Source organism: Lissotriton helveticus, chromosome 10 (assembly GCF_964261635.1).
Source record: "Lissotriton helveticus chromosome 10, aLisHel1.1, whole genome shotgun sequence".
In the NCBI taxonomy this organism is placed as follows: Eukaryota; Metazoa; Chordata; class Amphibia; order Caudata; family Salamandridae; genus Lissotriton; species Lissotriton helveticus.
The window spans coordinates 296,602,959-296,629,733 of record NC_136071.1 but is presented as its reverse complement, the minus strand read 5'-3'; the positions used below and the strand labels follow the sequence as shown (position 1 = coordinate 296,629,733).

General features: G+C 41.6%; 1 protein-coding gene across 1 annotated transcript in view; it reads left to right on the top strand.

The window, feature by feature from the left end:
* LOC144784001 (uncharacterized) overlaps positions 1–26,775 on the top strand; it is a 1,599,281-nt gene that overhangs the window by 618,575 nt on the left and 953,931 nt on the right. Inside the window, exons 11-12 of the mRNA XM_078662713.1 lie at positions 13,859–13,972; positions 24,016–24,129. Of these exons, the coding sequence (XP_078518839.1) occupies positions 13,859–13,972; positions 24,016–24,129 (228 nt within the window). The remainder of the gene's footprint in view (positions 1–13,858; positions 13,973–24,015; positions 24,130–26,775) is intronic.

Below are 26,775 nucleotides of genomic sequence, written 5' to 3'. Positions count from 1 at the left end.
ATAACATTTTTTATTATATTTTACCACAGATTCAACTGCAGATCATTTCAAAACTACACTATGCCATCGAAGCAAAGAAGCCGAAAGGCTACAAAACGTCAAAGACAGCAGCTTACTAAATGCTTGCAGCAGTCCTCTACAATAAAAACTCGTCAAGTCACCAAGAAAGCTCCGGGTAAGACAACGAAATCATTCCTAAGAAACATTTACAGAAAAAAAAGTATCACTACAGAACATGTTTTAGGCCAGAAAAAGAGAGCCAATTTAAACGGAAAGGAAAGGACAATCAAAAATGTTACTGCTAGAGCGGGAGATAACTCTGTGCATGGTAGTAGAAGGAAAAATCAGTTTAGGGACATTCGTAGACGAATGTTCCGCAACAGGATAATTGGCAATTTGTTAAAAAATATTAAGAAAGGTCAACAGAAAGTGGTTTTTTATAAAAGAAAGAAAAATATTGAGAAAATAATTGATCAGGCATTCGAAATTAAGCGAAAGTTATTTATTTTGATAATCAATAGAATTAGGAAACTAAACAAGGCAATTTATGATTTAAAATCAAATACTAGATGGAAGAGAACAGTTAATCGTAGTAATTTTTGTGATGTTTTTTCAGGAGAATGGATGCATAGTTCAAGTTGTGAGGCATTTTTTAATAAGGAGAGTTATTTCCAGGATAATGATTTGGTGCATGCAGTTGACACCAGTGGTCGAGCATATGAGGTGAAAGATGGTTGTGTGGTTGAAAAAGAAAAACTTGTGACAACAGAGGCAGAAGAGGTGTTAGGTAATGAGGTTTTAGGAAAACGTCCTAAGGGACCAGTGTACACCTGTAAGTGTAGTAGTATTTGCAGTGTGCGACAGGATTCCATCAATTTGCTTTGTGATTTTGTACGGACATTTAATAAGAAAAGTTTAAAACAGAAAATGAAGTTGTTGCAAGAATTAGATCCTTGCAGAGTGAGAGAAGTGACAGGTTTGCATGGTCATTCATTGGCTTGTCTTTCCAGGAGAGTATGCCAGAGTGTTTTTCATCATTTCAGGATGCTAGCAGTGCATCATAATAAAGTGAGGAAATTAGTTAGAATGTTGTATTATGCTAAGAGTCCAGCAATTATGCTTAAACAATTATGCACTGCTCTTTTGCATGGTTGACAAGTAGATGTGAAGAATATTTGTGCAGAAATTGAGTTTTGTTACTTTGCAAGTGAAGAGGAGAATGTTGAAATTGACCCAGAAGAAGAAGGTAATGTGGAAGAGAGTGTACAGATTTCCAGTACAGATAATTTTCAGAAGGAAATTGCCACGTTTCAGGTGAAATCAAGTGAGAGGCCTAATTTCACTTGTGTGTGTTGTCGACGCACTTATTATAAGAATCAGACTAAGTTAGTGGATTTATATGCAAAAAGTGAAAGGGAAAATAATAGTGAATGGAAGGATTTCGCAACATACTTGATGGTAGAAAATTGTTTTGATTTGGGATCGGATCTACGTGTGTGTACTTATTGTTGTAGCAAATTAAATCAAAACCGGATGCCTGCTAGAGCGGTTCATAATAATCTGGAATTGGTTGACATTCCTTCTGAATTGAAGGATTTAAATACTTATGAATCTATTTTGATTCAAAGTGTCCATCCTTTCAAGCTATTGTACGAATGGAGCCAAAGACTGGGAAATTGCCTCCATCAGATTTACAGAGAGGATTAAAGGGAAGAGTTGTTTATTTGCCTCTAGATTTGAAGAAAAACATTAATACAATTGGAGTAGAGAAAGTGGAAGAGGAACCTCTGGTTATCTTAGTTAACGGGGTTCCGACAAAGAGTAAAAAAATCTGGCAAGATTTAGTGGATGTTAGGAAAGTCAAAAAGGCAACATTGTATTTGATGAAAAACAATCAGCACTACAAGAATGTATGTGTTGCAGAAGAGGAAGTAAGTGAAGAAGAGGACAGCGATTTGTGTGCTGGACAAATTGAGAAAGTAGAAGCCTCTAAAAATGAAGAAATATATGAACATTATAGTGTTCATCCTTTGCATTCCAAGGAAGTCATGGGGAATGCTATTGAGTTGTTTCAAATGAAACAAGCCAAAGGGAGTCCCATTAGTGTTTGGGAGGAAAGTTTGGAAGCTCGGTGTTTCCCACAGCTATTTCCAACAGGTCAAGGAGGAAGATATGATGAGCGACCTCATCAAATTCCTGCTTCTTAATACCGGACTTTACGATTGTATGCAGAAGATCCTAGGTTTCGTCAATGCATTCCCTATTTGTTTCATCTACTGTTTGAAAGTGATCTGTCTGGACTGTCATATGAAGTGAACCACATTTTGAAAAGTGGTGTACAGATGCAAAATATCTCGGCAAGGGACTTTATGGATAAAGTCAATGTGCAAGACAGTATTTTGGATTCTCACCTGATTAATCTCATGGCGTGTCAGCGTGGTACTAATGAGTACTGGTACCGTCGTCATGGTGATTTAAAATGTATGCTGAGGAACTTAGGAACTCCCACATGGTTCCTCACTCTCAGCTGTGCCGAGTATGGCTGGGAAGACTTACTTGAATTTCTACGAGAGGCAAATGGAAACATTGAAAATATCAAATTCAAGACACCCGGAGAACTGTGCTCTTTGGATCCAGTGAATGTATGCAGGTACTTCAATCATAGATTTGAAGCTATGATGTCTTTCATCATGAACAAGAAAAATCCCCCTCTTGGAGAGGTGTTGGATTTCTTCTGGAGAGAGGAGTACCAAGCAAGAGGTGCTCCTCATATACATATGCTGCTATGGATCAAAGATGCACCCAAATTTGGAACAGATCCGGATGGCTTAGTGATGAGTTTCATAGAACAGTATTCTACATGTGCTGTTCCAAAGACAAAGGAAGACAAAAGCCTAAGAGAACAAGTTTTACGCTTCCAAAGCCATCGTTGTGGAAAGTACTGTTGTCGTAAATTAAGAAACAAGGACAAGTTCTACACAAAATGTTGTTTCGGCTTTCCACGACCGGTGATTTCTAAAGGAAGAGTGAACAGTTTGATGTCTTCGCTGCGACATAATGTGACGAGGAAATCACCCAAAAATGCATACAATTTGAAAAGGTACGAAGAGTACAAGTACATCAACGACTACAACCCAGTGATTTTGTCCATGTGGAATGCTAACATGGATATACAGTTTGTGGCTGATAACTGTATGGCTGTGGCTCGGTATCTGACATCTTACATCACCAAAAAAGAAAAGACAGAATTGAAGGATATGTGGGAGGACATTTCCCATGAAAAGAGCCTCAGTAAGAAGTTGTACAGTTTCAGTCTGAAGATGTTGTCGCATCGAGAAATCGGAGCTTACGAATGTTCTGACCGGTTATCTTCAGCAAGTCTCTATGCCAAATCTAGGAGTATCATTTGGGCGAGTCTTGGTCTTGCTGCAACGCGTAATCGAGTTCTGAAACCTGTGCGGGAAATTGAGTATTTGGCGGAAAAGGAGCCAAACAGTACCGATATTTTGAAGACCAACATGTTGGATACATATTATCCAAATAGAAGCAGTCACCTCGAGAATGTTTGTCTGTATGAGGTTCTACAAAATTACATATTCGAGAGGAACATCAAAGAAGATATTGATAAAGGAGTGTATGCTGTAATTGGCTCTTTTGCAACTTTTCAAGCCTTGGCGTGCAGAAGAGGAACTGCTTGGAGATTTCCTCTGTTACGAAGACTCTTTCAATGCCGCCAAGGAGACCATAGAATGTCCTGTTTTTCCCAAATATCTAGAAATGTTGAATGCGGAAATCGAGCAGGAAGCAACGATTGCAGCCGAGATTGCTAGAGACAGTTCTCAGGACAGTCAGAGTTCTGTTTCATTGAGTCAGGATCCACTAGGAGGACCAGTTATCAAAAATGAAGCTGCCACTGCCATGATTGAAGTGGAAAGAGCCATGGCACATGCTCAGGAGGATGCGGTTAACTTAGAAGACTTGGAAAGACAACTCAACGTTGAGCAGAGGAAAATATATGACGAAGTTACCAACCAAATTGATCATGGATTAAGTCATGAGAAGAAAGAGTGCTCATGTACGTCGTTGAAGCCTGTCCGACTGTACGTGAGTGGAGAAGCGGGAACTGGAAAAAGTTTCCTCATTAAAGCAATTTCATGTTATTTGCAGAAAAGGACTGAGTCATCGCTGTCTTGTGTTGTCACCGCTCCAACTGGACTGGCAGCACATAATATTAAAGGTATTACTTTGCATCGTCTACTGATGCTGCCAGTGGAGCATGATAACAAATTACAATACCACAAGTTATCTGGAGATGCTTGTTGTGAAGTTTCAAGAGTCTTGAGGAAAATGAAACTTCTTATCATTGACGAAGTAAGCATGGTTTCCAATGTCATGCTTGCCTTTGTGCATTTGAGAATGCAAGAAGTTCTCAAAACAGAGTATGATGTGTTATTTGGTGGCAAACACATCATTGTTTTCGGTGATCTTCTGCAACTGACACCAGTGAAAGGACAACCAGTTTTTAAACTACTTAGGCATGAAGATACCAGGAAGTGCCTAGGGAGCATTGGCAACGTCAATATGTGGTTAAACTTCAATTATGCTGAACTGTGTGAAAATATGCGTCAAGCGAAGGATGAAGATTATAAGAATATTCTACAAGATGTTAGAATCGGAAAAGTGACCGAGCATGGGAAAGAAGCTTTACATGCACGATTACTGTCAAATTTGTATCCAGAAGAAGACGTTGTGCCAGAGAATATTTTTCAGAAAATTACTGAGAAGAAATCTGGAATATGTTTGATGCCAACTCTTGCAGAATGTGCCATCTTCAACAACAAAATGTTGAATTTAGAAAACCAAGAGATTGTGAAACTGGAAGCTATTGACAGAATAGAGCATATGGGAGCAACAATTATTTTGTCTGAGAATTTGAAATCTAAATTGGATTCATTAGAGTAGACTATATCTAAAACTGCTGGTTTTGAAAAGACTCTGAATGTGTGCTTAAATTGCCGTATCATTTTGAGAAGGAATTTACATGTTGAAAGAGGTCTGGTAAATGGATCAATGGGTAATGTTGTTGATTTTGAGAAATACAGAAATAGAGATGGAATTGAATTTTTAAAAATTAAATTTGATGGCATTGAGGAAGTACAGCTAATTGGTCATTGCTCTGCTAGGTTTTTGCTTGTAAAAGACTTATATGTTCGCCGTAAGCAGTTTCCTGTTTGCTTGGCATATGCGGTGACAATCCATAAATCGCAAGGTTTAAGTGTAGACAGTGCATTGGTGAATATTGGCAGTTCTGTGTTCAAGGAGGGTATGGCATATGTGGCATTGTCATGAGTCAGAACTTTATCAGGATTGTACTTGATTGAGTGTGATGTCGCAAACATTTGTGCGGATCTAGATTGTGTTAAGGAATACAATAGGTTAAGAAGAGAGTATGCGCCACATTTGCCTCAATATCCTTTGTTTGAGAAACGTGTGGTAGGCCGGAAACGAAGAAATGTGACCAATAGTAGAGAGGTTGTAGCAAAAAGACGAAAAGTCGATGAACCTGAAATTATAAGCAGAAAGAAAAAGGATTCTGTTGAAGATGTTGTTGGTTTTCAATTTGAAAATAGTTCTGGTGTCAACTGCTATGCTAATGTAGTGGTTAATGTTGTCTTTTCTCTAGAAACTTTAAAAGAACAGATTGTGATCAATTCGGATCAAAGTTTTTGCTGCTTGTTGAATTCTGTGTTAGAGAAATGTAGCACTGATAGAACAAAAATAGAAAGTGTGTCTGAAATTCGAAATCTGTTAGACAAGTGTTCAGGTCAAACGCAATTCTCTCAAAATATTCAGCAAGATTGTCAGGAGTTTTTAATGTATATGCTTGATGTATTGCAAGATGAAGGTGTAGATGTAGATCATCTGTTTGGCCTTTCTTATCAATGGCAGCATGACTGCGAGAACTGTAGGGTATCAAGTACTACTAGTGTAGACTCAGAAAGATTTATATATTTAACTTTGCCAGACAGTAAATCAGTGTCCTTTAATAAACTAGTAAAAGCAGCCGATCAAAACATGGAGTGTAGCCAATGTAAGTCTGCAATGCTGTCCACATTATTTATACAAACATATGGCCAGTATGTCATTTTAATGTTCCAACGATGTAGGCCTGATGGAACAAAATTGACAACTTTAATAAAAAATGTTGTGGCTTCGCAGTTGTCAATATCAGGAAGGACTTTTGTAACTGCAGCAATCATATATCATGATGGTCCTTCAACAACATCAGGACATTACACAGCTTATTTGAAGTCTGGAAACGGCTGGTCATTCTGCAATGATTCTGTTTTAACTTTCAAAAAAGATTGCCTTTTGACCTTAAAAATTCTTACCTGGTGTTTTTACAACCAAAGTTTTATGGTAGGAATCTCAGGATTTGCTCTGAGGAATTTCAAGAGGTTATAATGGCTCCTACACTATTTGGCCTTGAGGATAAGTGTAGTACAGAGTCAAAAGTTATTTTTGAGTTTTAAGTAGTTCCTGGTAAAAAAGAAGGTTTTCTTACAGAAAGTGGTGGGCACGGATTAGTTAAAGGACAACAGAGTATTTCCCAAAGCAAACGGTGTTCTTACCATAACACTTGACGTCATGGAAAAATAACTGCACTTTGAATGAGTTCAGAAAAGCTGTTTCTTTTAATAAGCTAATTCAAGCAGCCAATCAAAACATGGAGTAGAGGTAATGTAAGTCTGCAATGCTGTGCACATTATTTGTCCAAACTTTTGGTTATAATGTCATTTTAAAATTCCAACTATATAAACCTGATGAAAGTAAGTCTTCAACGTTAATTACAAATGTTGTGGCTATACAGTCGTTGATTTTAGGAAGAACATTTGTAACTGCAGCTATTATATGACATGATGGTCCTTTGACAACATCCGCTTATTACACAGCTTATTTAAAATTTTAAAAAAGCTGATGTTTCGGAAATGATTCACATTTGACTATGAAACAATGTTGCCTTTTGACTTAAAAATATTCTTACTTTCTGTTTTCAGAAGTGAGAATTTTGGGTAGGTAACTGGCCTATAATGATTCTAGGAGTTGATATAATTTTATGTACTGTTTTAAATTGCTTTGTGATTAAAAGTGATGTAGAAAATTAAATAATTGTAGTAGTCATAGAGATAGTGTTAGTGTGCCTCATAGTAAGCAGTATCAATGTCATAGGAAATGTGGAACATGAGTGAGCAAGAAGGGAGATATTACTAGTACAGGATTGTGAAAGTGATCTTGAACGTTTTCTTTCTGAAAGTTGCGGAAAAAGAAAATGACGGGATTTGCTTAGAAGAATTCCAAGAGTTATAAATGGCTCTTACACGATTTGGCCTTGAGGAAATGTGCGGTAGAGAGCGAGAAGTCATTTATTGTATGTAACATATTTGTCAAAACGATGGAGCTTTTCTTTCAGAAAGTGGCGGGCTGAAAATAATAACAGCACAACAGAGTTTAAGCTGTTCATAGGACATCCTTCGACGTCATGGAAAGTAAGTTACTTTTAAGGAGTTCTGATTTCTGATTGGTTATGTTATATGGGTTTTTTAAACACAATCATTTTGATTGTGGTTTTTTTTCCTCGCTGTTATATGATGAATACCTTCAACTCACTGTTTTTAGTGAAATTTGATACATTCTGAGAACAGCAAAAATAAACCATTTAACATGTATAATTAATTCTGTACTTTTTGTATTTATGATATACATTTAGAACTGTGTAGGAGGCATGGAGAAACTGAGGCTTCTGTAAGTGTCAAGGGAGGTGAGTAATGTACATTGCTCTGTTGCATACAGTGCTCACCTTCTGCGTACTCTTGGATATGCTGGACTACATCTGCACAATGAGATACCTAAGCTGAGGAAATACAGGTGATGTGATTGTTAAATGAGCAAAAATATTTGCACGTTTTTCAATTATATCACCTGTGTTTCCTAACATTACGAATCACATTGTGTAGATGAGGTTTAGGCCTGTCCAGGGAGACAGAGGAGGTCTGACGTTTGTTCAAGAGTGCAGTGGACATGACTCACTTCGTTGGTAGGCCTGCACATGTATTATCTCCTCTGTACTCTTCAACAACTTAAATTTCATCTGTAACCCTGAGTAGGACTCACCTCAAACAAATCTCTGGATAGGCCACACCTTATCAGCATATAGAAATAATCATTTAAAATGTTAGGGGCAGATTTATGATGGCCGTGCGCCTCTTTTGCGCCGCTGTTGCATCACTTTTGTGACGCAGCAGCAGTGCAAAAGATGCAACATGTTGCAAGATAGGCCTCACTTCATCTGCAACAAGATACCGTCAGTTTAAAATGTATATATTTAGGACTGTGTAGGGGGCATGGAGAAGCTGAGGCTTCTGTAAGTGTCAAAGTTGTTGCATACAGTGCTCACCTTCTGCGTACTCTTTCATATGCTAGACTACATCTGCACAATGAGATACCTAAGCAAAGGAAACACAGGTGATGTGATTGTGAAATGAGGAAAAAAAATGCACGTTTTTTAATTACATCACCTGTGTTTTCTAACATTACGAATCACATTGTGCAGATGAGGTTTAGGCCTGTCCAGGGAGACAGAGGAGGTCTGGCATTTGTTCAAGAGTGCAGTGGACATGACTCATTTCGTTGGTAGGCCTGCACATGTATTATCTCCTCTGTACTCTTCAACAAGCCTAAATTTAATCTGTAACTCTGAGTAGGCCTCACCTCAAACAAATCTCTGGATAGGCCACACCTTATCGGCATCCTGAAACAATCATTTAAAATGTTAGGGGCAGATTTATGATGGCCGTGCGCCTCTTTTGCGCCGCCATTGCGTCACTTTTGTGACGCAGCAGCAGTGCAAAAGATGCACCATGTTGCAAGATAGGCGTCACTTCATCTGCAACAAGATACCGTCAGTTTAAAATGTATATATTTAGGACTGTGTAGGGGGCATGGAGAAGCTGAGGCTTCTGTAAGTGTCAAAGTTGTTGCATACAGTGCTCACCTTCTGCGTACTCTTTCATATGCTAGACTACTTCTGCACAATGAGATACCTAAGCAAAGGAAACACAAGTGATGTGATTGTGGAATGAGCAAAAAAAATTGCACGTTTTTCAATTACATTACCTGTGTTATGTGTTTCTAACATTACGAATCACATTGTGTAGATGCCTCACTCAGTCTGTATCTGACACTCTTTCCTTCACTTCCTCTGTCTCCTCTCTCCCTCACTCTCTTTTCCTTATTCACCCTTTCCTTATATAGTTTACCTTACTCACTTTCTTTTAGTAGTATACACAACTTCAATTTAGTTTTCTCTTCTATCCTTCTTTTCTGTCACTGAAAGTATCTTCCTTTTTTTCTCTTAGTAATTTACTCTATTTCAATTTCTTTTTGTCTCTGACTGTCTATCACCGTTTCTTTCTCTTTTTTTTCTGCATGTTTATCTCTAACTTTATTTCTTTGTAAAATGGGATGATTGTCAATCTTTTCCCTTGTCTTTTCTAATTTTTAAATACATGTTTTAATATTTTTCAAATTTTTGTTGTTTCTTTCACAGATTGAAAGTATAAAAATAACAAGTGACTAAGTTAACGACAATTATAAGGTAAGTGTTTTGTACTCTTTTCGTTACATTTCTATCACATTTAACTTCTATTAGTTCCACTGCTTCATTTCTTTAACCAACAGTTTCCTGCCTTTGCTACTTCCCTCATTCCTTTTTCTATTACTTACTTACTCTACTCCTTCCACTCCTTTTCTCAGTCCCTCTGTTCTCATAGTTCCTCACCCCTGTTCACTCACTCCGTCTCTATTACTCTCACTATCTCTGACTCATCACTCTTTCACTACTTGTTCATTATGCTTTCTCCCTGTAGTTCAAACACACTAAGGGGCATATTATCAACACAGGCGATAAAATTATCGCTGCTTTTATCGGCAGAAAACTGCCGCAAAAGCGGCTTTAGCTGCAGTTTTCTGCCGCAAAAGCGGCTTTAGCTGCAGTTTTCTGCCGATAAAAGCAGCGATAATTTTATCGCCTGTGTTGATAATATGCCCCTATGTTATTTACATTTCTTTGCTGTTGCAATCATTCCTTTTCTGTAACTTCTTCTTTTCTGCTTTCTGTTTTTTCTCTCTGATATTCCACATGTTTTAACCTTAGTCACTATCATACATCTTGTTTTATTCCTATTTACTTTTGCTCACTGTTTTCTTAACATTTTCCCTCAGGATTGTTCTTTTAGTCCGGTTCTATCCCTACCTCTCATTCCACATCCTTTACTGTTTTTCTTCTTATTTTGAACATTCACTCACATTCTCTAAGAAACTCTTGTTTATTATTCTTCTACTCTCCTTTTTTTCTTTCACTTCCTTATCTATTTTGTTTTTCACAATTATACCCTCTTCCATCTTTTCTTCGGTAAATAGATCTATTAAACAGTATCTCTGTGTTACTCCCTCTAGCTGTCTTTCTTTTAACATTACTCTCTGTTTCCTTCCCTTATACTTACTCTTCTTTTTATTTTTATTTTTTTTCTGGTTCGCTTCCGGTTCGCGTACCGGCGCGCAAACCGGGAAACGAATCAAAAGAAATAGAGGTTGCCAGAGTGCTAAACATTCTAGCAATTTTTTATAAAGGGGAGGTAGTTCTGAAAAGAACTTTTTTTAAAATTATTTTTATTGTTTTATATTTTTTTAATTTTTTTTCTGAACATTTTTTTACTTTTTTTGTATTTTTTGAACGGTTTTATATTTTTTTCGTTTTTTTTGGGGGGGGGAGAAACGAAAATGATTCATTATAAAGGGCTCAACAGGAGCAACAAAAAAAAAGATAATTTATTTTCTGGGGCGTTTTGGACAATTATGATTGTCAATAGCTACATTGATTACATTTATGCTACTTTCCCTGTAGCAAATCAATTGGCCGCAATAAACGCACACTTGTTTCACACTCCCAAACTTCATCTGTATATTTGGGACCGTCTCCCTCGCCTCTGGTCCCGTCACTGCCTCTACATTTGATGTTCTGGCCACAGGAGCGGGGTTATCCTGCAGGTCACGTACCTGCGCAGCACTATAATTAATAGGGTGCCACCTATCCATATGGCGATGCATGGTGTAATTGCTATAGCTATATTTCTTATCTGTCCCTCTGGACAGATCTTTTTTGCAGATAAGGCAAGTAACATAGCGGGCATTTACTTTTTTTTGGCCCCGGGGATATTTGAAAAATTGCCAAATGAAATTTTCCTTGACATGGGACCTCCTAGGCTCTTCAGGCAAAAACTGCCTCTCTTGCTCCTCTTCCTCTTCTTCCTCTTCTTCCTCCTCTTGCTGAACGATAACCTGAGGAGGTGGTCCTCTCTTCCTAGGAGGTGGTGGGGGTGCACCAGCTGCAGCTACAAGACTTGCCATTTCTAAGTAATCAAAAAAGGTCTTCCTCTCACAAAGTTGAAAGTCAGAGTGAGGAAACAAGGAGGGGTTTTCATCATTTGGGAAAAAAAATAGTTCTAAACCAATGAAAAGTGTTATTTTTAGGTCACATGACCTAGCCTTACATCATTAGGAAACCAAAAGTGAAATGAACCAATGAAAAGTTTTATTAACAAGTCACATGACCTGTTATGCTTACGTTACGCGCTCCGCGCCGCGCCCCGGATCGCTTCCGGGAAGCTGCGCTTCGCGCCTCGCTTCGCGCACCGGAGCACTTCCGGGTGCGCTAACGCGGCGCGTCATATGACGCATTACGCGACAACGCGATACGTCGCGGTTACGCGACGCGTCACGATGTTGTTTTCTAACGCGGCAGTTGCGCAAACGGAACGTTTACCGGTTCGTGGACCGGGTCGCGGCAGCAAATTGAGCTAACGGGAAGCTACCCGGTTCGCGGACCGGGAGCGAAACAAAAAAATAAAATAAAATAAAATACATAAAAAAAATTGTATTAAAAACATATAAAATATATTTTTCGATTTAAAGAAGAATACATTTTAAAGCTTTTGATATTTGCTATTAAAAAACCATTGAAATTCACTGAAAAAACCATAGGTTATAGACATATATAGTTAGGAATTAGCATTTACAAAACCTTGAAAATTCACTGAAAAAACCATAGGTTATACACCATATATAGTTAGGAATTAGCATTTACAAAACCTTATTTTACTCACACAAAACCATTGAAATTCCATATATAGTTAGTTGCACTAACTATATTTCGTGCACCCGCAATCCACTGCTGATGAGGTCACATATGACATCATTCATGACATGGTCAGTGACATCACTGATGACATCACTGATGACATCTCAAATGACATCACTGATGACATCACTGATGACATCTCATTTGACATCAATGATCACATCACTGATGATATCATTCATGTGACAATACAATGCATCTCCTCACACTCCAATATAACCTCTGTTACACCCAGTGTTAAATACAGAGTATAATTTTTGAAACCATTGACACACCAATACTAGTTACTACATACGCACTCACTGATTCCTACGTCTACACACACATTCACTCATTCACCCATACAATCATTCATACATACAATCACTCATCTTTACAACACTATCATATGCACTCATACACCTATACAGACACTCACACTCTGCCACTCATCCATGGAGTTACTCACACACCTAGTCAGTCCTGTAAAGAATCAATCACACTTCCATTTTCTCATCTATACAGTTAAACATAGAGCACCTTACATTTTCAAACATATACTAACACATACTTACTCTCTTATACAATCACTGATACAAGTACACATTGATCTGCACAGAGTCACACACCTCCCAGCCAGCCACACACACACTCAGTCTCCCATACAAATACTTGGGCAACCAATCAATAACCCATATAGCCACTCATATAGCTACTGATCAACACATGCAGCAGCTTGCACAACAACAGACATACTGATGCACACTTTCAGACAGTTTAGTCACTAACCCATGCATTCAGTAAGACGCATTTAATCACTCACTCATACAGTCAATCACGCACCTACTAAAACCTTCATTCAGACACTTATACATCCACTCATTCTTCAATATGTAAAACATATTTAAACTTTACAGAAACACACAGTCACTGGATGATGTCATCAGTGATGTCATTTGAGATGTCATCAGTGATGTCATCAGTGATGTCACTGACCATGTCATGAATGATGTAATATGTGACATCATCAGCAGTGGATTGCGGGTGCGCGATATATAGTTAGTGCAACTAACTATATATGGAATTTCAATGGTTTTGTGTGAGTAAAATAAGGTTTTGTAAATGCAAATTCCTAACTATATATGGTGTATAACCTATGGTTTTTTCAGTGAATATATATATACATATAACGTTTTTATAAAGTATTTTTCAGTAAAATAATGTGTAGTGCTATTTCTTCCTTATGAAAGAGCAAGACCCCCAAATCTTGAAGAGGTTTGTGGGAAGAGTGATGGTGTGACCATGCATCATGAGGAATAAAATTCCCTCTGTCCTCTTTTAAAATGATATTAAAAGTGATATCTATGTTCCATGACTTTATAAGGAAATCGGCCTACAACCTCACTCATCTATACTGCGTGGAACTCCTCCGAGACTCAGAATGTACAGCAGGGTGTATTTATCCTATATATTTTATATGGTCTTAGTGCGCTGTAAGGGTCTTCAGATACCCACTTGCATTAATTAAAATTAAATTCTGCTAATGATAGTATTAAAGGACTATTACAAAAAACTTCAGTGTGTGATCATTTGTTATTTTTTTTATGTCTTTCTACCCTTCAGCCACTTGAGGAAGAATTGACCCCAGGTCCTTCAGCTGAAATAACTGTCAACGGCAAAGAAGATTCCCCTCTTCTCACTTGCAAAAATAGTGAAGAACCAGCAGTACAGGATGTGGTATGCACATCAGTCTTATCATTTAAATTACTCTTACATGTTATAATAGTGTTATGTTACTTCACATACAACTGTCCATTTCATAGTTGTGCATGTGTACTTCAGATGTTCCTATGTTGAAATAATATTTACCTCCCTATGTGCATCTTCTCTATCATTATAACAGTCTGAATTATTCTTTAAAACAGCATATGTTTCATGAGGCAACATGGAACCCCAGAAAATGTTTAATAATCTGGCTAACTGTGTGATTGGTGACAAAATGGAGATGAGAAGCTGTGTAAGGCTTCTGGCTCCGTAGTTAAGCTATAGATTCTAAATGATTATGTAAAAGGAAATGGTATCTTCAAAGTCACATCACATTTTATAATACTTTGCCTATTGCCTCTGAATTAGCCACTGGCTATAGTTTGCATCTGCTATCTGCCTTTCCCATATTTGATGAACCATCTCTGTATTTTGCGTTTGGCAGTGAGTTGGATGGGACTTTTTTTTTTAGAAAGTTTTGTGAAGATTTGTCTAACAGTGAACCAATTATTAGCTAACCAAAAAATTCATTTTCTATAGAATTATGGTTTCCCATAGAAAAAAACCTTTTATATTTTCCTAATAACTTTAGCATCATTTGACAAATCTCCACAAAATTTTCCAAAACGTTTCTCTATTTTGCCTAGTTTATGCTTTGAAAGATTTGGAGTGAACCGAGGTCCAAGAAAAAAGGGGGGTGCTAAAACTGCTGAACTGAATTACGTACAATTTGTCTAGAGTCTCTGCTTTTTGTGACTTGGTGTACATTTGTTCAGACATTTTTGAGATAATAAGTCCTAAAACTATTTTCTCCTGTGGGAACCTTTCAAGGCTCTGATTGGCTCGCTGCAATATCTTAGAAAATGTTGCGTCAGCCATTACAGGACTTAGTCAACAATGAGGTCATTTGAGATGACATTAGTGATGTGATAAATTACGTCACAGACAAATTGTGAGTGATGTAATATGTGAGGTCATAAACAGTGCATGGTTTTAGGACCCCAGGACTCCGGACTGGGCTGCACCTGGCACTTGCAGCCGGTGCTTCATCAACAGGTCGGTGTCCCCTGCCCAAGCCTGTACCATCTTTTCCTGTGGCTGGGCACATGACCCTGCACACCAACGATGCCTGGAATGACTGCTAGCAGGCGCTGGAGCTTTAGCTGTGGCTGGGCTCATGACCCGCAAAACACACAAGATGATGGACGGAATGTTGCACATTGGCAAAACATTCACCCCAGTCACAGATCTAGGTTTAATCTATCGTTATTTTGCTCACCATGCCACCCCAGTTCAGACATGGCCATATGCAAATCAGTCTTGACCCTGTGCCTCATGGGAACATTCCAGCCCGAGCTGCCAAGCATGTCTTTCCTGGACTGGAATCAAGCATCCTAGGACCAGTTTCCTGGCTGATGAGGGCTGAAAGACCGAAACCGGTCCTAGGATGCTTGTTTTCAGTCCAGGGAGGACCTGGGGTGATCAGGACTCTCTCTTGGGTGGCGCCGACCTTTCCAAGATGGCCCCGGCCGCTGAAACCAGAAAGGCGTTGGCGCTCCAGCGCCCAACCAGGAAACAGCGGCTGAAACACCTGTAAAGCACGACGGGCGCGGAGAACGGCGTTCGGTGATCTCGGAGCAGGAGAAGGAGGAAAACGCCACGGGACCAGAGGACAAGCAGCGGAGCACCGCCTGGAGTGAGCCAACAGAGGACACGAAGGCGGTGTGTAGCAGCGGAGCAGACAGGGAGCCCAAAGACAGCAAGGAGTGGACGACGAGGGAAAGCAGCTCCAGGAGCACCACGCTCGGGACCAGTGCACTCCCCGACGGCGAGGAGGCTTGGTCTCCCAACACCATGGCCCAGGAGGGTCGTGGCAGCAGGCAAGTACCCGCTGCATGCTCGGGACTTGTAGGGGGGCTGTGGGCTTGCATACGGGGGCGTCACTAAAGTCACCCATTGTTTTTCCCTTATCTTAGGCACAGCACAATAGGGACTGGTGACAGTACACTTCCCTCCCCTTTGTTTATTGTTTTAATGGAAGCCTGAACCCGTGTTTTTTTTTCTCTTTTCTTTTGGGTCCACCCTTGCCCACTTGACAAGAAGCTGGGGAGAGAAAGACAAGAAGTCCACAGAGAAGACCCCCACACCTACACTGTGTTTATTTCCCTATTGACTGCCTATTGTGTTGCTGTATGGACTGTCCTAAGATTGAGAAACTAGTATACTGAGGTTCTACACATAAACCACAAACACCAACCCATATAGTCTGGACTATTTTAGTATCAGAAAGGTGGGAGGGGTGACCGATCCTTAAGACTTACCGACCACACCTGGCTTGGCAGTTCGGGCTAGACTGTTCCCATGGGGCAGAGGGATAAGACTGATTTGCATATGGCTAGGTTCAAACTGGAAATGGCATGGTGAGCAAAAAAACTATGGATTTAGCCCCAGATCTCTGTACTGGGGTGAATGTATGACATTGTTCTGCATTCTGTCCATCAACCGTTGTTTTTGCATTTGTTGTTTGGGCTCATGGCCCGGCACACCAACTGATGCCTGGGCTTACTGCTGGCAGGCGCTGGAGCGGAGGCAGTGGAGGGTCAGTGACAGTGGGCCATACAGACCGAAACTAAACCATTGCCAGAATAGGGGCAGAGATTTTGTCGGAGGCACAATCACGCCCTAGCTGCTACTGGGAGCAACCTGAGACTTTGTAGGCAGTGCTCTCTCCTGCTTCTCTTCTTGTGCTTCTTGCCTGGAGGCCAGTGACCAGCACAACCACAGCCCCAGATACTACGGCCTCCATGTGGGGACTAGAGACCCTCCCCCTTTGGACACAAGACCGCCTTGCCAAGAACACTGCAACCTCCCCTCACCTCAATGCACCCAGACACCTACAGCCCCGAAGCGGGCAATGCAGTGTTAGGGTATTCCTACTCATCTCTATGGACCCTGACTGGCCATACCTGCATCGGGGAGGCTTCTGATACTGTGCTCTTCACCCACCCTTAACCAGGTGCCCTGGTTGATGTTACAGACCCCTCATGGCCTGCCACCCCATACACAGAGTGTTCTGAACCACAAGCTGCCCGCCAGGGGAGGAGGGAGGGAATCCCCATCACCCCTGTAGGTGGGAAAATGAAGGGAACATAGCCAATACACTTCCGAGGACGCACTTGGATGGGTAAACAGGACCAATACAAACAAAAGGGGGCCAGCACTATAAAACAGTTGCATTATTTCTGAACATCTTAGCACAAGATAAAGTATACAGGCCTTCTTACCTCCCCAAATTGATCTTGGTGTGGCATATCAGGCCACTACTGCCCGAGAAATGGCCACCTGCATAGACCATACGTCCATCTACATTGCAGCTAATAGACTGAATGACACTCTTCATCCTTCAGGTGCTCCTTATCCCAAAACTTGGTTGCCATTGTCTTGGGACCCCTCAACAAGGTATCCTCAAGATGTGAAAGAACATACCGGAAATATCCCAGGCCGCCTGAGGCACCTACGGTCCGCACCGGATTCCCGGCAGACATCGCTCACTCGGACAAGACATTATCGGACACGCTATCAGACCAGTCCCGCAAGTTTGATGAACTACTCGTGGTAGTTCTCAACATCAAATGGATCCCAAACTAGACTATCTGTGTGTCGAGGTGGGTCTCCTCTAAGAATGGCATAAGAAATTAAAAGACTGGGCCAATGCCCAAGATTCTACATTGGCTGTCTCGGACCTACGGTGTCACTCACCAACAAGCGCCTCACTACCCTGCAGGAAGAAGCCAAGTATCTACGAAAGCGGGTTGAAGACCAAGAAGAGAGATCATGTCGGAACAATGTTCTCATAGTGGGACTTCCTGAATGTGCTGAAGGCCAATGCTTGGAACTGTATCTCGAGAACTGGCTCACCCACACAATCCTACAAGGGAAACAATCTACCTTCTTCTCAAGAGAAAGATCCCACAGAGTGTCGGGGGCTCTCCCTGCCCGGGTGCTCCACTGAAACCAGTGGTGGCAAGGCTGTTCAACTATCGTGACAGGGATTACATATTACATGGGCTTGTGGCACATGGACGGGGGAGAATGGTCAAGTGCATATATACCCAGACTACACTTTAGAGGTTCAGAAATACAGATCCTCCTTCCTCTAAGTGCAGCGACGTCTACAAGAACACATCGTGAAGTATGCACTTCAATTCTCCACAACACTTCAGGTTAAACATGAGGGTACTACCATCTTCCACACAACCCTAGAAGTGGTTTGGGTCTGGATTGCACCAGCACACGAGGTCCCACCTGACCCCTGCTCCCCATGGTAAACCAAGAAACAGTGAAGGGCATGCCAAATGGCCCCACCAAGGAGCCGGCAGCAAGGGAAAGACCAAGCGTCAAGAGGAACTTAGAGAAGCAAACCACACCCCGTTCCTAAGGGGACACGCCATCCCTAACTGAATCACATCTCACCGAGGTGCTGTCATTCCTCAAACCTCTGAAGATCTAATGTGACAGACCTCAAGTGGCTCTGGAGATAGCTCATAGCAACACTCATGTAATTACTCGGGTGGGGGGGTGCATGTCTCTACAAGACCATGCATGGTAGTCAATGATGTACAGGCCACATAAGTCTGAAAGACTCGCATCACACCCGCACTTGTGTTACATTACTGTTATAAATGTTCATATTTTTGACTGAATACTATTACATATGATTGCTAATGGCTGGCTGCCTGTTGGCATACTGGCCAGGGCCTAGAAGTTGGGGAAAGTTCATGTTTGATCGTTTTTATTTACAATGCAAAGGAGGGATCACTGCTCATCATCTGTGGGGCACTTTGTTTGAAGGGGGACAATTCACGAAAGAAGATGGGATCAAGGTTGTTATCACACAGGAAACTGCTACTACTCCTCTATGAATAAATATGTCCTTAGTTTCGCAAACACCAACCACATTACTACTGACCTGGACTGTTATGGGCATAGCAGGGTACACAAAATGTTACAGAGTGTACAAATACATGAGAAGGTGAAAAATAACAATAGCTCTTTTGCAGTAAACCCATCTGACGTCATAATCACTGACTTAAATGTTTAAACGATGGTGGGGCACATTTGTTGAAACCACATACTTGGGTATGCTAGTGGTGGGTCGATCTAGGTGGCCCCATGGACATGACTAAAAGTTATACACACTTCTGTAGACCCTGAGGGACAATATATGATACTGCAGAGGCTGCTGGACGGACACCTAATAACACTGGTCTTATTGTATGTGCCCAATACTGGCCAGCCCTCCTTCCTACAAACTCGAACCCCGGTACTGTTCCAATCCCCTTCGGCCCCATCATATTGGGGAGATGACTTTAGCTGCACCCCTGACGTTGACATGGACTGATCTCGTCCCCCACTCATGGGCGCACACTCTATCTCTCTGGTACAGTATATACAGACATAGACTAATAACCTTCAGGCACAGGAGGCGGGCCGGAGCCTACACCCACTAGAAAGGGAATATTAATACTACTCAAGTTGCATGACCTACACACCAAAATTGACCTGCTGCATTGGTTCTGGGATGCCCTTACTAGGATTTCCAGCACAGAATGTCTCAGCCACACGCTTTCAGATCACTGCCCTCTGCAGGTCCAATTGACATGGGGGAGTGGCATATTCAAAATCCCCACCTTGCATTTAACACTCGAGGTGCTCTGTTATACCCCACTTCATACTTTTTGTTTGGAATTAATATCAAACTACTATAAGGACAACAAAGGGTGTGCATTAAGGGTGGAGATATAGTGAGATGCACTTGAGATGGTGCTGTGTGGGAACAGGATCAATGCCGTATTTGGCGCATGCATTTCCCTACGCCAAAACCTGGGCTCACTGGAAGCTGAAATATGCAGGCATGAGCGTTCACTCCCCTCCGTCCCATTGGCCGCAGCTCATCAGGCCCAAGCACGACTGTGACATAAACTTGTGTTAGACCAACTGGGCACACTGGACCATATGAAGTATTGGGCCAGGAAGCACCCGGAGCGAGACATAGCTGGCCACATGCTGGCATGGCTCCTCTGATCTGAGTCACCATGGCTCCCGATCACAGCCATATGCGGTGAACATCAACACCTAGTAAATTCTCAAGAATATATTAATACGTTCTTTTATACTTACTACGTCTCCCTGTGTAGGTCACCGGAGATGGTGCATTTTCTTCAGAGCGTGAACCACCCACAAATCCTGAAATGCAATTTACAATCCTAGAATCCCTCATAGCAGAAACTGAAATAGTATATGCTATAAAGCAACAGGCGATGGTAAGATCCCCGGTAGTGATGGGTGGCCATTAGAATTTTATACCGCATTTCAAACACAACCGGGTCTTCAGTTACTTTACGTATACTAAGAAGAATATGAGAGTGGGATACTCCCCTCTTCGCTCAATGAAGCAGTGTTAGTGGTATTACCCAAACCGGGTAGGGAACCGCTGCAGCTAGCCACCTACTGTCCATTGCCCCTTTTCAACTCGGACTATAAAATCCTTGACAGAGTGCTGCCAAAAGGCTAACTGAAGTCACCCAATTATTGGTGAATATGTATTAAAGCAGGTTCATACCTGGCAGGAACACTTGCCTTAACCTGCGAAGACTATTGATGCTCTTAGAGTGGGCCAGCAAGTAGGGCACCTCAGCCTAGATCACCTCCTTAGACTTCAAGAAGGTGTTTAACACTTTGGGCTGGGGATGTCTTATCGCTGTCCTAGCAGTTTTCAGCATAGGCCTGCACTTTTTCAAATGGATCTCTCTCCTATAAAACTCACCGTCAGCATGAGTCAAAATGGGCCACATCATTTCAGACCCATTCGATGTTGGACAAGGTACCATACAAGGCTGTCCTTTGTTGCAGATCATTTTTGGCAATGGAAACCCTGGCCTGCGCACTGCACTCACATGTATGTACGGGACATTAAAGCACACAACCAATGGCACATACTCTTGTTATATGTTGATGACGCTTTAATTCATCTGCCTGGAGACACTACAGTTTATCCGCATTAATGTTGCTATTGGGCTGCTTCTGCAGAATATCTGGGCTGAAGGTGAATTGGGGCAAATCCCTCCTATTTTCTGTCACCTCTATCCCCTGAGAAGAGGGTATATCTCCTACAAAACCCACTCCCCTGGTCTTGTGACACCTTTAAATACCTAGGGGGGCAAGTCTACCACTCAACACAAGAGAAATAGATGGTAATTTGTGCAGGGTACTAACAGGCGCTCACTCTTCCCTAAAGTTTGGAAGGAACTACTGCTCTCTCTTTCATGGGTCGTATAGCAATATCTAAAATGCTACTGCTGCCCTGGCTTCTTTATTATTTTGCGGTCCTCCCCTTCCTATTGCCCTAAAAGTTGTTCTGTGACCTTAGACCCCTATTGCTCTCTCTTATATGGGTCAAACATCAAACACTCATATCACTCACTAAGTGCTATGCCCCACTCTCAGAAGGTGGATTCAGAGCCCTCAACTACAAACAATACAATGCGGCCGCACAACTACAATGGCTAATGTGCTGGCTGGCCACAACACAACGAAATTGGGACAGTGGGCGGTATGGCAGCACCACCATGCCGTATTGGAATGGCTAATGGAATCCGATGCCGTATTCCAGAAAGATGCAAGGGATATCCTAATGACCACGGCCCATTCTTGCTGGTCCCCATTAGCTGATCAATCATTCACCCCCTACGCTCCCAAACTACCCCTCTGGGTGACCACAGATTGAGACACAAGCACACGGCCTGCAACGATGAATTGGACCGGGGCTGGTATCACCACATGGGGAGATCTGTTTTCCGAATTAATTTTCTGCACATTTGAAAAATTAGTGGATGCTTATGGGATACTCCCAGGCTACTTTTTATTATATGCATCTCTCACATAGGGTATGAGGAAAAATACATGATGAGGCAGTGATATTTAGAGTACTCCAAGCCTTGTTCACACATGGCTCAGGTAAGCGAGCTATCACCATACTATATACCTCCCTACGAGAAGATAACACTACATATTTGACGCAGCTCAGGAGCTAGTAGGACTCTATGCTCTTCATGACCCTGCCCGATAAACAATGGGAGCAGTGCTTGGGTGCGCGAAGTTCATATCTGCAAATGCCAGACTCAAATGCACACATTTCAACTACCTCCATTACGTGTATCTCACCCCTCACAGACTTGCACAAACGTATCCAGGTGCTTCGTATCTGTGCCCTAGATAAAAACACACGTATGCCACATTTCCTCACATGGTGTGGAACTGCTCACAATTATAACCATACTGGTTGGCAGTGGCGTACAAGCTCATGGAAGCCACAGTCACAAGTACTGCATCCCAGGGCCTGCACTTCTTACTGGGTGGCACGCAACCGTACTGCCAAATGGAAAGTCCTTAACAAATTCCTAGATCTGGCACTGGTCTTAGCCAAGAGTAGACTGGTTATGTCCTGGAAATCACACTCGGCCCCCTCCACCCAGATGTGGCTTGTTGATCTCCGCAGAGCCCTTGTGTCAAGAACAAAGATATCCTGTGGTGCCATGATGGGCCACCCTGCTACCCCAACCCCTCAGACTGGAAGACTCTCCTCACTGTGATTGAACTAAAGCTATCCCATGCTCCACCATAATTAAGCCATGCCTAAAGGATGACATACAATCCCCATGCATACTCCCGCATTGCTCCACAGCTTGATTCTGTTCCCCACCCAACCACAGATAGTATCCGAATGAGATACCGTTCATATGCCCTCCTTCGCCAGTTGATTACAATGTTACAAATATGTGTTGCATGTATTCAACCGACTGTTGGTCAAGCAATTCAGAGCTGGGTATCACATTGTAATGACTAATGCCGTTTTGTAGCAATGTAATCACTGTTAATTCTCCTCCTGCAAGTTTTTTTTTCTTGCTTATATTACAGCATGGTTGTGCACAGTAATGTACCCCAACTTGTCAAACAACTAAGTATTCCTTGAAAATAAAGACATATGTACAAAATAAAAGAATCCTTGTTGAACATCAAAAATACATCCTCTAGGACTTCCTCCCAGTACCAGTTTAGTTTGGGACAGTACCATGGCAGATTTACTAGTGTCCTTGAGCCTTCACATTTTCCCATCTCTTTCCAGAGAAGAATGCTTTTGCACTAGGCTGTCGGAGCTGGCAAACAACCAAGCCTATCCTTGTCAGTCCTCGGGAATAGTGTGTACTGTAATATCTCAATTCTAATTACGTTTGGAATGTCAGACCAGAACAGTTAGTACCTTTTTTTTTATTTGCTATTGAACAAGTGTGTCTGCAATAATTTTATAAAAGCTGCCTTTAATTTCTTCATTGCAGTAGGGTAGACCCATGTCAATAAATAAATACCATGGGTGCTCAACTCTAATAAGTTACTAAGTCACATTTTCTCCTGCCAAAGCCAGCAGCCAAGGTGAAAGGCAGGTCACAGAGCCCAATTAGTTGCAAAGAAAACAGAAAATGGCACTTTATTCTTCTGGCCTGCATGTTGTAAAATGAAGAGCCATCAATAGAAAGAAGAGGTTCAGGTTTATGCTTTGCACATTGTTTATTACAGAAAAGAAGGAATCTCTCTGTGACTTTACTCATTCTGAAATAAATTCTGTGCTACTGCTCTTTTTTAGTTTGATGTACATTAAAGTAATTCTAGTACAGTTTTTAAACAAAGTACAAACTGTTTTTGTGTGTTTGATTTCACACTACAGATTCCGCCATTTTTCTTCATGTCTAATATTGTACTATTTTTTTCTTATGAAACAGCAAGACCCCCAAACCTTGAAGACGTTTGTGGGGACAGTGAGGGTGTGACAAGGAATTACGAGGAATAAAATACACTCTCTCCTGAGTTAAAATGATATTAAAAGTTATATATGTAGGACTATTAAAAAAACTTCAGTGTTTGATCATATGTTAAGTTTTTATCCTCTTCCTATCCTTCAGCCACCTAAGGAAGAACTAATCCCCGGTCCTACAGCTGAAGTAATTGTCAAAGGAAAAGAGGATTCCACTTTTCTCACTTGTGAAAGTAGTGAAGAACAAGCAGTACTGAATGGGGTATGCACATCAGTCATATCATATTATTTAAATGAATCTTACAAGTTGTAATAGTGTAATGTTACTTCACATATAACTGTTATTCGCATTGCTGTGAATGTGTCTTAGAGATGTTTTTATGGTGAAATGTTATTGAAATTCCCACACGCCTCTTCTCTTTCAATATTACAGGCTGAATTATTCTTTAAAACAATACATGTTTCCTGAGGTAAAATGGGACCTCATAAAATGATTAATGATCTGGTTAACTGAGTGATTGGTGACAAAATGGATATGGGTAGCTGTGTATGGCTACTGGCTGCATAGCTGAGCTCTACATTCTAAATGATTATGTAAAAGGAAATGGCATTTTCAAAGTCACATCACATTTTATAATACATTGCCTACTGCCTCTGAATTAGTCACATGCTAAAGAGGTTGGATCTGCTATCTACTCATCCCTTATTTGCCGGACCTTCTCTTTATTTTGCGTTTGGCAGTGAGCTGGACGAGACCTTTTTTATGGAAAGTTTTGTGAAGATTTGTCTAACAGTAACAAAGTTAATAGCAAATAAAAAATAAATTTCCTTTGGAAATGTGGATTTCATAGGAAATGCCTTTTTTCTTTTGCTAACAACTTTAGCATCATCTGACGAATCTCCACAAAACTTTCCAAAGCGTTTCACTTTTTTGCCTAGTTTGTGCTTTGACAGATTTGGGGTAGTCCATCAAGCGAGGTCCAAGAAAAAAGGGTGGTCCCAAAACACAAAATCCCCATGCATTTTCCATAGGTTTTTTAAGAAGCACTTGTGCAAAAACTACATTACGGAATTAAGCAAAATTTAGCAGGAAGCAAGATTGTGTTCCAGAATCTCAGCTTTTTGTGATGTGGTGTACCTTTGTTCAGAGGTTTTAAGAGAATGAGTCGTAAAACATATTTGTATAGGCGGACGGTTGGCTTTGGCGGATTCTTGTGATAGTCCCTGGAACATAATTTAAAAAATTGTCTTTTCATTGGTCCGGGGGGCTTTTTTACCCTTGGGTTATCTTTCTCCTGGAGGAGCCTTGCAAGGCTCTGGTTGACTTGCCGCAATATCTTAGAAAATGTTGCAACAGCCATGACAGAACTCTGAAATTTAGGGGTCGATTAGGATGGCAGGCGGAAAAGCATTCCGACCGCCGTGGTAGCGGAAATTAACTGCACGCAGGCACCACAGAAAAACCGGCGGTCAAATTATGATGAACTGCCAGAAAAATCCAACCACGGCTGACGGATCACACAAAACTCCGCCGGCACCGCCCGGAGCAGGTGAAAATCCATCAGCAGCGGTCAGATTCACTGCAGAAAGACCCAAAATGGCTGTTTGACCAGCGGATTGACCGCACGTGAAATTAGGATATGATGGTGGTAACAGCGGAACAATCAGTTGCTTCCACCTCAATCACAACAATTGATGAATGGCAGAGCCAGCGGAAGGGCTTTTATGTTCCGACTGTTGCGATCGCACTGGAAAAGTAATGGCGGTCGAAAGCAAGCACACAACAAAGCTACCAAGTGTGGCCATACATCTGGCTAAGCCTCAAAAACCACATAACACACCCCAATTACACATCCCCATGGCAACAAAAAAATACAAATCCCTGGTCAACCCTCACAACACTCCTGACATGATTACTCCTTTTTGACTCACCCACATAGCTGAGTATGAGTATAAAACCAGCCCCTTCCCTGACCAGAATCCTTTGCAAAACTCCGCAACTGAAGGGCCCAACACCACAGCACAAAGGAGTGGCATATAAGCACACATCACAGCATCACGACCACACACACACACCACACGCATTACCACCACCACCTTCACACCTGCACTGTACCCAAATTTGCACATCACACACCATGGAACAGAAGAAGATGCCCAAATTCACTGACACTGAGTTGTCAGTAATGGTAGATGAGGTAATCAGAGAAGAACCACATTTGTTTGGAAGCATGGTCCAACAGACACCAGGAGCCACAAAAAATCAAATGTGGGAAAGGATAGTCAACAAAGTCAATGGAGTAGGGACCACCCCGCGCACCCAGAAAGAGATCAGGAGGAGGTGGCATGACATCAAGACCAGTGTGAAAAAGCGTGCCAACAAAAACCATGAGCTGGCTCAGAGGACTGGCGGTGGCCCTCCAATTCCACCACTAACATTTACCGAATGGGAGGAGAAGGTGCTTGCCATATTGCATCCAACAAATCTCACAGGATTAGCCGGGGGAGTGGAGGCTGGTAAGTTACAAAAATGTCTCCTATTACACTGCTATGTACTGTCTTGCACAACTAGAAAGCTACACTTCCTAGGCCCAAATGCACTTATGAACAATACACTCTCCTCAACACATGTCCCATAGATCTAACATTTACTCCCTCCAAATCACCTCAAAGGTAGCTAGCAACATTCCCAGGGGGGCATGTGTACAGGCAGCCAGCACTACAACTCCCACCAGGCCCACTTGTTCTTCAGCAGAGCAGGATGGAGCACTCACCCCAACCATGTGGTATCCATTCTGTTGCTTACCTTCACCTAGCAGGTAGGTAGCCATCTTAACAGAAAGGGGTGTCTGTGGGTGGGAAGCCAGCACTACAACTCCCACCAGGCCCTCTTGTCCCACAGCAGAGC